Below are 12,895 nucleotides of genomic sequence, written 5' to 3'. Positions count from 1 at the left end.
GTTATAGCGCGGCTGGATCGGGTGGCCACCGAGGAACGCGCTATAACGGGGTTGAGCTGTATATGTACACCTATACTCCTGTCTGTGTTTAATTGTACAAAATGAAACATGTTTTGTGGTGCTAAAAGAACCATATTTAGATAATAATCCCAGGGGACAGGGCATTACCTGGCCTTTAACGCCCCGGGTGGAGGGGTTGAAGGCCCGAGGCCAAGTGCATTCATGGCCAGGTAATACTGGATGAGAAATGTTCTATGTTGGTTAAGAAACTTTGCATCTTTTTTTTTCTTAATCTTTCTTATTTTCTTCCAACGTTATTTTTTTTTCATCAGTTCCTCTGTCTTTCTCCTCTCCCTCTATTATTCTTTCCCGTTAATTCTTTCTCTCTCCAATTTCCTATTCCTCCTTTCTCATCTTCTCCTCCCTTCCCTTGTGCTCCTACGTTCTCTCCTCTTTCTTCTCTTTTTCCCTTCTGACATCTCTAGCTCCCTTTCTCCTTCTCTTTTTCTTTCTCTCACACTGTGACTTGTTCTCTCGTCCTCTTTTGTTTTGCGTCTTCTCCTCTCCAATTCTTTATTTTCTCTTGATATAATTTCATTTTTTGAAATATATATTTTTGTTGTTTTGTTTAAACGTCTGCCATTTTTTGTAAGTGTCTATTGATATCTTACTGCAATGTTTACAACATTGTAGACATCCCTGGGTGAATAATTCCCAGGAAGTGGAACCAATCAAATTACAGGATTGTTTTCTGCATTTCTTTTTTTCCTATACTATCGGTTAATCAAATTATTTTGAAATCTTGAGAAAACAAGCTAAGTAATTATTGAGCTATGCTCTCCCAAATTAACATTCTTAAACAGCAAAAAATATTTGCAGACACTACAAAACTGACAGGTTTTACCTGTGTCTCAGCCTTTCATAACATTTACAGGGCAGAAACAAAGTCTTTAAATTGAATTCCCTAGTGAATCCAAATATGTGTGTGACTGTTTCACAGTTCTAATGAGGTGTTATTTTTTAAACATTTCATCACTTTCCTCTTTCCAAATGAACTACAGCTAAACCCCGTTATAACGCGCCTCGCTATACCGCGATTCGGTTATAACGCGGTTTTCCCGTGGCACACACTGCACACACACTGCTCATTGCTCACACTGCACACACTGCACGCACACTGCACACACTGCACACCCACTGCACACTGCACACACACTGCTCATTGCTCACACTGACACACACTGCACACTGCTCACACTGACACACACTGCACACACACTGCTCACACTGACACACACTGCACACTGCACACACACTGCTCACACTGCCACACACTGCACACTGCACACACACTGCTCACACTGACACACACTGCACAGACACTGCTCATTGCTCACACTGCACACACTGACACACTGCTCATTGCTCACACTGACACACACTGCACACTGCTCACACTGACACACACTGCACACACACTGCTCACACTGACACACACTGCACACTGCACACACACTCCTCACACTGCCACACACTGCACACTGCACACTGCACACACACTGCTCACACTGACACACACTGCACAGACACTGCTCATTGCTCACACTGCACACACTGACACACTGCTCATTGCTCACACTGACACACACTGCCACACACTGCACACTGCACACACACTGCTCACACTGACACACACTGCACAGACACTGCTCATTGCTCACACTGCACACACTGACACACTGCTCATTGCTAACACTGACACACACTGCACACTGCTCACACTGACACACACTGCACACACACTGCTCACACTGACACACACTGCACACTGCTCACACACACACACAGCAAGGTAACCCAACCTCTGGGGTGCCTCTTCAACATTAACCCCCTCACAGCCAGGGGAAAGGGTGTCCGAGCGTCCGGTGTGTCCCCCTCCCCTCTAGGCTGGTGTTACGGCCCGGGGCGGGGGGTGGGACGTCATTATGCTGTGGGGGGGGTGGCGGGGCCCTGCGCTGCGGCTGAGTGGCAGGACGACCCTGCGCTACGGCGGTCCCTGTACTGCTGCGCGAGGGCCCTGTGCTGCGGCGGGGGGGGGGGGGGTTAGCGGTCTTCCAGAGACTGTGCTTACCTGTCTCCAAAGCAGCACATCCCGACAGCGATCACTTTAGGCACCCCTCACGTTCGCCGTGCGCATGCGCATGCGCCGTGCGGCTCGTGAGGTGTGGATGTTCCCTGCCAGTTCCCTCTGCTCCTCCTGAAGTGGGGACCGGAGGGGCATCCCCCCTCCCATCCCGCGGCCTGTCACGCGGTGACAGGGGGAAGCGGGGACCGGAGGGGCATCCCCGCTCCCATCTCCTGTCCTGCGGTGACCGGGGGAAGCGGGGACCAGAGGGACATCCCCGCTCCCATCTCCTGTCCCGCGGGATAAATATGCGCTGATGCGGCGGCCATTTAAAAAAAAAAAAATTAGCGCGACCCCGTTACTAACGCGGTGGTCTCGGGGTGGACCCCGAGGACCGCGTTATAACGGGGTTTAGCTGTACATAGTAAAACACTTATCACTTAATGAGTAAGCATGCCTACAATACTTTAAAAAAAATCTTACCCGAGCTAGGTATTTCCCAGAGTTCATCATTCTTCCCCAATATATGGGGACACCCAGGTTTCGGAGCAGCAAGTCTAGGTTGGATCAGGGGCATAACTTCCAGCCGTACCTATTTAGCAGGTATGTTGCTCCAAAAATGTTCTGATTCATGCTCCCATCTTACTTTTAATTTCCTTTTGAATACTGTTGAGTGCCGTATTTAGATTCCTTCTTCTTGTGATATGTCTAGCCGATTGCCATTTTAATTTCTTCACCCTTGTGATATCATGGACTTTTGTTTCGTTTCGAACTCATTCATTCTTTTTCCTGTCTCTTTGGGTGACAGTCAGCATACCTCTCTCCATACGTATTTCAGATGTCTGAAGCTTCTGAATTATTTTAGCATTTAGGGTTCACATTTCACATCCAAAAGTGAGCACAGTCAGAATATACTGGTCGAGAACTGCCCTCTTGAGGCACCGTGGGAGATTCCCTTTAAAGACTGTCTTGTTTCTTCCAAATGCGCTCCATCCCATCTTCATTCTCCTACTGATTTCATTTCAAAGGTTCCCATCTTTTGTTACTTTTTGGCCAAGGTAGACACAGTCTTCGATTTCTTCTAGTTCTTTTCCATTTATATACTGTAGATTTTGCAGAGTTGACACATATTTTGAACAACACTTTGGTCTGGCTGAAATTCATATGGAGGCCCACTTTCTTACTTGCTTTGGCAAAAGTAACAATGTCACCTGCAAATTGTGGGTGACTCAAGTATTCACCATTGATTTAGATTCCTTTTTCGTCCCAATGCAATGTATTGAACAATTTTTCAAGTGTTGCTGTTAAAAGCTTTGGTAATATGGTGTCTCCTTGTTGCACTCCCTTGCTTATCCTCATCTTGATTGCATATTCATTTAATCTAATGGTTGAAGTGGCATTCTCGTAAATGTTCCTTATAATACATCACCGCATAGAGATTTTCTCTCACATGCTTGTTATTCTTTTAAATCTATTGAGTGCAGGTCCAATAGATCCTGCACTCTCCTTTTAACATTAAATTCAACTTTTATACACAGTAATATGCTATGGAGCTTGCGCTTCTTTTTTTCTTTTCTTTTTAGGTATGCTGTGGTCTGCTAGACCACTAAGGCCTCAGGCATGGTCAGCGCTTACGCGCTGACCCATGCTGAGGCGCGCTGGTACTTATCAGTGAGCCCCTACAGCCGCAATGAGAGTGGCTTTAGTAGGGGCTCGCCTACGCTTCCGCAAGCGCGCGGAAGTGTAGGTCTTAGGCCTCGGGCATGGTCAGCGCTTATGCGCTGACCTGTGCTGAGGCGCGCTGGTACTTACCAGTGAGCCCCTACAGCCGCAATGAGAGCGGCTTTAATAGGGACTCGCCTACGCTTCCGCAAGCGCGCGGAAGCGTAGGTCTTAGATAAATTTTAAATTTAAGCGCTTGCCGGAGCGCAGGGCCGGTCACGTGAGCGGTTCGCCCAATGAGGGCGAACCAGCTCCGTGACGTCACTGGCCCGCCCGCCGACACGGCCCCGACACACCCCCGGACGGCGCGCTGTCTAAGGCCAGGGAAAGCACCCGCTTTCCCTGAGCCTCAGCGCGCCTCCGCACGCCAGTAAGAACCTTGGCTGAGGCCTAAGAAGCTGCAGCAGTCTCCATAGGAGTCACTCTACTGGGACAGGATTTCTTCATCACACTGAACACTTTATTCATATTTTTGGAACTGGTTTGGATTCACTTGCATCTACACTGATTTACTGTTTCATTTTTGATCCATTTATGTATTCACGTTTATTTGATTATATTATATTATATATACTTATATATTTATATTACTTATAACAATAAGCCTTTCTTCACTGTTAGTCAAATCACTGTTTAGTTTCACACATTTTTTGTACACTCTATAAGCGCTACTTATTGTTTTTGTTTGTCTGAGATATATATAATATATATATATTGTGACATAGTCCAAAGATGTTAGGCAGCTTTCTGCCCCATTTTAGGTCAGAAAGTGCAGGAATAGTTAAAAATGATCCGTTCCACAGCTTTCCATTAACTCAGGCAGCTGGATGGAAAATCCAGACCACAGATTACAATGGCTCTAGTTCTCCCTCACCTGCTCTTCTAATCACATGCACAGGTATTTAGAGCAAAGAGGTTTTGCATTTCACTCTCTCTCCTTAGAGCCTGGAGGCTGGGGGTATCGCTGCTCCCCGGAATCCAGTTCGGGGTGGACGGCCCCTCCAAGTATCACAGTACCAGAGGATTTGCCTGGACACTTGGGACCGTGTTCCCACCATGAACAGATAAGACAAAACAAAACAAATGTTTATTGCTGTTGCTTAAAGACTGTGCTGTATCTAGTGACCCTAAATGAGAGGGCATTGTTTTAAGCTGGGGAACCAGGTTAGTTGGCCCAGTTAGTTCGCAGTTAGAGGCTGATTCTGATTTGTAGTTAGTTCCCTGAAAGGGATAGGATTTCTTTATATGATTTGGTTTTTATTTCTTAAAAGTGACACTATGTGAAGTGCTATGACACCGATATAAGTGAACCACTGAATGAAAATGTCTGAGTGCCTCTTTCCTACACATTTTAAAGCTGCAGTCCCTTACTTGGATGAAAGTAAAGCAGGCAGAAGCCTGAGTTAAGCAATATAATACTTTGCATGATCCTGTTTGTTGTATAATTAACCCTAGAAGACTGTGTCGGGAAGAACCCAGACAGACGTCAGCGCTACAAAAGAGGGGCGTTTGTCACAATATATACATATATACATATACATACACACATTAAGAAATACAATTCAATTGTGAAGGGTCTGCAGGGGTCCACTAGGCAAATTGGGGAAAAAGACCTATCAACACTCACAGATTTTCAGCTTTGAATTCTGGGGCACGATTTCTCAGTGCTCAACAACTGTCACAGACTCTCCCCCATCCACCTTATGCATGCTCCCCCCACACCTTCCCTCTGCTGCCTCTGCAATCCATCCTCTGTTGCATCCTCCATTTACCCTCCTTTGCCTACTCCTTCCACACTCCATTGCCCCTGTCCTTCCAGCCTCTATTGCTCCCCTCCATTTACTCTCTGCTGCCCCTTCCATTTTAAGATGCTCTCTCCTTACTGTATATATCCTCAGCTCTGGCTTCCTAGACATTTATGTATGTCACTACAGTGTAAACTCTGTGGATTAGTGTTCTGTATCTACACATTAGAGTGTAAACTCTGTGGATAAGTGTATTAGTCCTTCCATGCTGACACCTCTGGGAAAACAATATAGCCCAGCGGTGCATAACTGAGTGGTGCAAGATTTTTTGGGGGGAGGGGCGCGGGCGGTTGCAGAGTTCCGTGCTCTTCTCCAAGGCATTTAAATTAAATGCTGGGGGACCGCACGAGGCCTCTGCAACCTCTACTTACCGGGATTCAGCCGGCTTCAGGACGTGTGACCATTGCAACGCGGCGGGGTAATGTGACGTCACGGTTGCCATGGTAAAGTGACGTCAATGACACCACGGGTCACAAGACGTCACACGCGCGAGATAAGGGGGGGCACAACAACAGAAAAAAGCAGGGGGGGGGGCGCACAGCAAAAAAAAATTTGCGCACCCCTGATTATATGTGAAGGTTGAAAACTGATCACTGCGAGAAGAATAGGGCTGGAGGCTCACATCCAATACAAAAATATTTATTAAACTAGTTAGAGATAACAACAATAGGGTGCTTTATCAAAGAGTAACCCGACTTGTAATCAGTCTTCAACCTTCACATTCTCACTTACCTGGACTGAAGCACGCCATGCTGAGACCACAGACATGCTGCCATTGTGATGTTCATTTATTGCCTCCCGTCAGCCAGCGTATCTGCACATTGCTCCAGCCACCTATGCCCCCGGGTTGACGCCAGGACATATTATTGGGTGAGTGCTGCTATATTCATCACCCACCCTTTTGCCCTGTGTTAGTCTCCCAGAGTTAGCTCTTATGGGGCTTTAATTGTGAGCAGGATATTCTTTATCATATATACGCTTTGGTGCAACATCGTGGGTTTTCAAACTTTGCATTTATATATGGTCTCGGCTTCACTATTATTATCATGGCTATATTGGATTACCTGTAGCACCAGTGTAGGAGGACTCTTCTATTTCTCCTAACCATTACACCCCTGATTATAGCCAATGGGAAAGGCAAAACATATTTAAATTAACTTATTTCCCAGATGTCTCATGTTCTTGACAGGTATCTCTCCACGTGTTTTAGGAGATGCATAAGTCAATGGTACTCTACTAAATATAGGACTTCTCTCTCTCAATCTGACTCCACTCCATTGTATGGTGATGATGATTTCTCTGTCACTTTACTACTAAATTAAGGGAACACAGTTGGGACACTTTTGCACATCTTTATTCTTCCAAAACAATACATATGGAATCTTTATAGTCAATCAAAGGTCTTCAAGGCGCATATTTATTTGCTTGCTGTATTGATCATCATTATCAGCCTCACACTGAATTGTATTACATTCGGCCCCATATAAAGCACAAACCCCACTAAAAGCCACAGGGAGACGAAATCTGTAAGGGTCAAGTTTAGAGGGTGAATTAACTTAGAGTGGAACCATAATTCGAGTTGGCAATCCTTCTTAGGACAATAACATGGTTTATTTAGGTTTATTTCCTTCCTAACATGTTAGCCAATTTCACTTCCTTCTAAATACAGGGATACCCCGCATTAGCGTACGCAATGGGACCGAAGCATGTATGTAAAGTGAAAATGTACTTAAAGTGAAGCACTCCCTTTTTCCCACTTATCGATGCATGTACTGTACTGCAATCGTCATATACGTGCATAACTGATGTAAATAACGCATGTATAACAGGCTCTATAGTCTCCCCGCTTGCGCACAGCTTCGGTACAGGTAGGGAGCAGGTATTGCTGTTCAGGACGTGACGACAGGCGCATGCGTGAGATGCATTTTGCCTATTGGGCGATATGTACTTACTCGCGAGTATACTTAAAGTGAGTGTCCTTAAACCGGGGTATGCCTGTATAGGCTATAGAACTAAAAGCAACAGTTCAGTCTATTTGCTTTTTATCTTTCTTTTTTTTTAGCATATCTGAGCCTGGTAGTTCCTTGGAGCTTATCCATGGTCCTACGACATTTAGGCACCCCCTTGTTCAGGAGTGATGACACAGCAGTCCTCCGGGATAACTGGAAGACTCCAAATGTCAGTGGGTTCAGAACGCGCTCTGGCCACCAATATTTGTAGTTTATTGGTGTCAAAACTGGCACAGAAAAAACTACAAATATATTGGAAACCTGGGGATCCCAGGATGCCTTGGGACCACGAATCGGCTCTGGGGGACAACCTAGTTCAGGAACGACAAAAAAAAAAATTGGGGCAGGATTGCTGCTTTTAAAATATGCCCATTACACACACATCTGAAAAATGTATTCTGTAATTTGTTATTGTACAACTCATAGTACTAACCAACAGGAAAGACCTTACCCCCAACTGTATATTCTTCCTAAAATATATATTGGGCAACATTACTGTCAAGCAGTGGTTGCAGAGAGAGATAAAGGAAGTTTGGTATGGCTCGTCAAAATAGTGTAAGCATATTTGTAATTTGTATTCGGTATTGTATTGGAAATATTTAAGCTCAAAATGCTGCTTAGCCTTGAACAAAGATATGTATTTTCTAGCAAGGTCTACATACAAAGCGTTTGTGTACAGTTTCCCTTTGTAAATGTGACTTGCTTTACAGGTTATTGCTGTTGTCATGGATGTTTTTACGGATCCAGATATATTCTTGGACTTGCACGAAGCAGCCACCAGACGCATGATCCCCGTTTACATTATCCTGAGCCTACATCATCTATCTTCTTTTCTTAGCATGGTAGAGAAAACTGGGGTCAACGTTCGGTTCACTGAGGTATGGCTGCTGCAAAAAGGGATGCATGGGCTTAGTTATTTTATTCACTGGTCATCATAAGTAACCCCATGTACAAAAACAAATAAGACATTTGGATTTCATGTTGGCTACAGAGGCAGTCAGTTCTATCTCTAACCTGCCGCATGTGCTGGTGAACTATGGACCAAACATGGAGCGTTCATGGCAAAGTCCATCGCAGAGGGGAATGGCCGATAAGGATTAACACAGTGGGGGTACTTGTTTCTGAATGCAAGTCCCGCTGTGTTAATCATACCGGGCTACACCAGCCTGGAAGATGCGTGCAGTGAGAGTAGACAGAATCAGTCCCTCTCTCTGTGCACCTCTAACAGGCGATCGAGCTGCTTTTATTTTATTTGTCTTCATTCTAAAGACCAGATTTACTGAATGATGTTAAGACTTACCACACCCTAAGACTAATTCATCATTAGGTGTGCTAAGGCTTAGTACTGTTTTGTAAATCTAGGTGTAAGCCTTTTAATACTAGTAAATAGCTAACAATCATTGTTTTTATATTCAAGCCTATTACAGGTGGATTTAGGAAGTTATTCGCAAAGCTTTTAGGACATGATCACTCTTCTGAAAAGAATTACAATAACAGATAAGCAGAAAACAAAACAACAACATCAATACAACCAATAGATGTTTTTTTTAGATCCGATCACAAGACCGGATAACTGTTTAGGAACTTGTAGATCAGTTAAGTGTTTTTAAACTATTTTTAAGGTCGGAGTCTAAATATGGCTTTAGACGGATCCACACACTATGAATGTTAAAGTTTTCATGCAGAAAGAAATTAAATAATGATACAACTGGCAGAAAGTATAGAGTGGGACTATTAGATTGTAGTAGATGTGTAGTTGCAGTTTTGCACACTTAAATAAATACTTAGGTGATGCCTATTTATTTGGACAAATCACTGAAGACATGTCCCATGGAGAACAAATGTGTTGATTTGACCAGGCACATAATAAGGTTATGATGGGTAAGAGAATTACAAAAATCCCCCCAAGGGACAAAGTACAGCAAAGATATAATACCCTCGAGCAGCGGCGGATGTAAAAAATATGACACCCGTAGGCACTTACCTGGTGCCGCCCTCCTCCTCCACTGTCATTTGACATTGTGCATCCCATTACCATGGCAACATGATGCCATGTAACATCACATTGCCGGCAGTGCGATTGGTGCTTGGCGCCCCCAAATTTTGCCGCCTATCAGGCCTAATGGGAAATCCGCCACTGCCCTTGGGTGTATCTGCATGTCTGTTATAGGTCCCAAAATCTGCTTTATTCACTCCATTATTATCACGGCATGCAGTGGTTAGGCTGCAGACAAGGATTCTGGGTAGTGACATGCAAATGACACTTTTTTTTAGCCACTATAACCTAATTGTGTGTCTGGTTTGAAATCAGGCTTCATGAAACAAAATTAGTGACCAAGCCCAAACTGATGAGTCCAAAGGGACAAAACAGTTCTCTTTGAGTGGGTCCACTGAACCTACATTGTCATTGACCCAGGCTTACTTGTATAAGCTGTGTAATGCAGCAAACAAAAGCTCAAGGGAATTCACACATTTATTTTTTTATAAAATGTTTTAACAGGAAGTAATACATTGAGAGTTACCTCTCGTTTTCAAGTATGGCCTGGGACATAAGGTGCATAGGGAGCCTAAGGTGGCATTGTCACTGGGTACTTCTGTGCATGTCACTACCCATAATCCTTGTCTGCAGCTGTACCACAATATGACATGTGACTATAGAGTAGCTGAAGCAGATTTGGGGAGCCTGGGGACGTGTGGAAAATATTTAAATACGCTCAATGGTATTCTACCTTTGCATGAGGTTTTTGAAAATGTTCATGAAATCAGTGCAGTAAATTAATGCACTGATCGATTTACCCAAATACAACATTCAAATCGAGTCCATATTGTACAGTAAGTTACAATGGCAATATGTACATAGACATTATAGAAGTTTATTGAAGCCTGGTAAACCTGAAATGTGTGTGTTTATTATGCACATGTATACATAATACATGTGCATGAGAAATCAGAGAGCCTACAGTAGCATAAAATGTTCAAGAACTTCACAAGTTTTGTTCAAGTAACAGATTTACCTTTGAGACTTAAAAAATAACTGGCCCAGCTGAGGGGTGAAGGTTCAGTACCAAAGCATTCGGGTTTTGGAATACATTCTATATTCTGGTAGTTACAGATGACTAAAAAATTGGTTATTTAGGGGTTTATTTACAACAGTTCCAGTTGCAACATCAGGGTGAAACCAGTGCACAAAACAGTGTATTCTTCATCAAAGAAAATAAATCTGGTGACATTATTCTGCTTTAGCTTTATCCCAGTTTTACAGATGGAAGACCTTATTAAATAAAAATCTCGATTGCAATAGTAATTTGCTACCTCTCGCCTAGGGAGCTGAGATATAGAATAAATATATAACAGTGGCTTAATATTTATATTTATGACATCTTCTTTCCCCAATTTCTGATAGAACATGCGCATAAGAGTGATGTCAGGATGCACCTTCAACACCAGACACTTGAAACAAGTTACAGGAATGCTAAAAGAGAAATTTCTCCTGACTGATGGGAACTCTGTAATCACTGGAACATATAGGTAAGCACTCTGAGTTAATACATGTAAAATTACTGTGAATGATTGTTCCTAAATAAGTGGATTTGTAACTAAGATGAACTGGATAGAACAAGCAGGCAAACCGCATTGTAACAGTAGATGATAAGGACAAAGGTTACTGAGGGTTAACAAAAAAGGGGAGAAAAGAGCATTAATGGACTAATGAAAAGATGAAATATATATGTCGTTATTGATGGCAACACTGTCACCTTTCAATAAAGGTCCTTTCAATAAAGAGGTTACTCTTCATACTACACAATGCCCAGCCTTTTCTTTTTGTGTGCCACGAGAGAGAAGACAACAAGAGGGGAGAACCGCTAACTTATGCGAGTCCACTTCTGACCCGATTTTTACCTTTTCTTTGGTAAAATCTCCTGTGCTCGGCCAACCAAAAGAATCCATTACCTAAATGCAGACAGTATCATTGATAAGATTTGGCTCGAGGGCAGAGGTACTGTAGACTTTGTAACAGATATAAAAGAGTAGAAAGGGGGGGGTGATAGACAGCACTCTGACACAATGACTCAGCAAGGTTGCAGGGTGCACGGAACAGGAAGGGACCCTAATACCCTTCAGAAGTACTAACAATCCAAAAAATAGTACCAGCACTCTCTGTCTCACAGCTACAGATATAAGCGAATACCAGTGTAACGGCTGGACCCCCCTTGTCTGACCCCCCCAATCTCACATTGGCCCGTGTGGTCTAACCGGTCCCCATTACAAGGTCGTGTGTGGTGGTGCACCTGCAAGTAACAGAACTCCCGAGTCTCCCGCTTGGTGTTATTAGGGGATATCATCAGGACAGGTCGCTGAGGTAGTGGGTACGAGTCCAACTTACTTCACGTGCAGCGCCTCCACCTCATCAGGGTCTATGCTTCCGCAGGGAGATGGTCCTGGTGAGGAACTCCTTCTCGGTGGTGACCGCCACTGCAGAGTAATCTCACACTCACACAGTGGGGGTTTCTTTGAACAAGACATCTTTATTGTATGCTTGGATGTAGCAGACTGCCCCATGCAGCTGCCGGCTCTAGCCGCACATCTTTCCGTGCTGTCCCTTTGCCAGGTACGCCCTCCCGTATTGAAGTGGGATTCCCTTTCTCCTAGGGAGATCACCACTGCGCCAGGTCCCTGGACACAGTGTGGCTTAGAGAGACTTGATTGGTCACTCTGCTACCGCTAGTTACAGCACTAGGGTCACAAAAGTATTCCTCCAATCCCTTATGCAGGAAGATACATTCTCCCAGATGCTTCTCTGCCAACCTTGCAACACTTTACAACAACAACTAACTGACAGTGTTGTGCCCTTTATATGTCAGGGGGCAGGCGCATCTCTGATGTCACTATCCAGGGACTCAGAGCATACAGCCACTCCCTTCCTTACACAGGGCACCACACCAGGGTGTGAGGGAAAACCTCCATAACTACTGTTGGCAGGCCTGTACTTACCAGGACTTACAGCCAACAGGGAAGATGTATGCAGTCATTATTATGCATGGCTACACCAGTGTAGGGCAAATGAATAATTTAATGACACTAATAATAAACTGAAAATATAGCAACAATAGCCAATACGCCAATGCAAGAATAAATATCACCATAGAGGAAATTAAAATATAGGGGGTAGAGGGGAAAGAAGGAGAAGGGGAAAAAAACACAAAAGAAAAGCAAAAAATCACAAAAATGGAAAA

The 12,895-nt window shown here is 44.0% G+C and overlaps 1 protein-coding gene across 2 annotated transcripts in view; it reads left to right on the top strand.

Moving 5' to 3' along the window:
• FAM83E (family with sequence similarity 83 member E) overlaps positions 1 to 12,895 on the top strand; it is an 80,048-nt gene that overhangs the window by 15,389 nt on the left and 51,764 nt on the right. For both annotated transcript variants that reach the window (XM_075605342.1, XM_075605343.1), the window contains exons 3-4: positions 8,372 to 8,539; positions 11,065 to 11,189. In XM_075605342.1, the coding sequence (XP_075461457.1) occupies positions 8,372 to 8,539; positions 11,065 to 11,189 (293 nt within the window). The remainder of the gene's footprint in view (positions 1 to 8,371; positions 8,540 to 11,064; positions 11,190 to 12,895) is intronic.

The sequence above is a fragment of the Ascaphus truei genome, chromosome 6 (genome assembly GCF_040206685.1).
Source record: "Ascaphus truei isolate aAscTru1 chromosome 6, aAscTru1.hap1, whole genome shotgun sequence".
In the NCBI taxonomy this organism is placed as follows: Eukaryota; Metazoa; Chordata; class Amphibia; order Anura; family Ascaphidae; genus Ascaphus; species Ascaphus truei.
The sequence above is the reverse complement of the archived record's forward strand: the minus strand, read 5'-3'. Positions and strand labels throughout refer to the sequence as shown.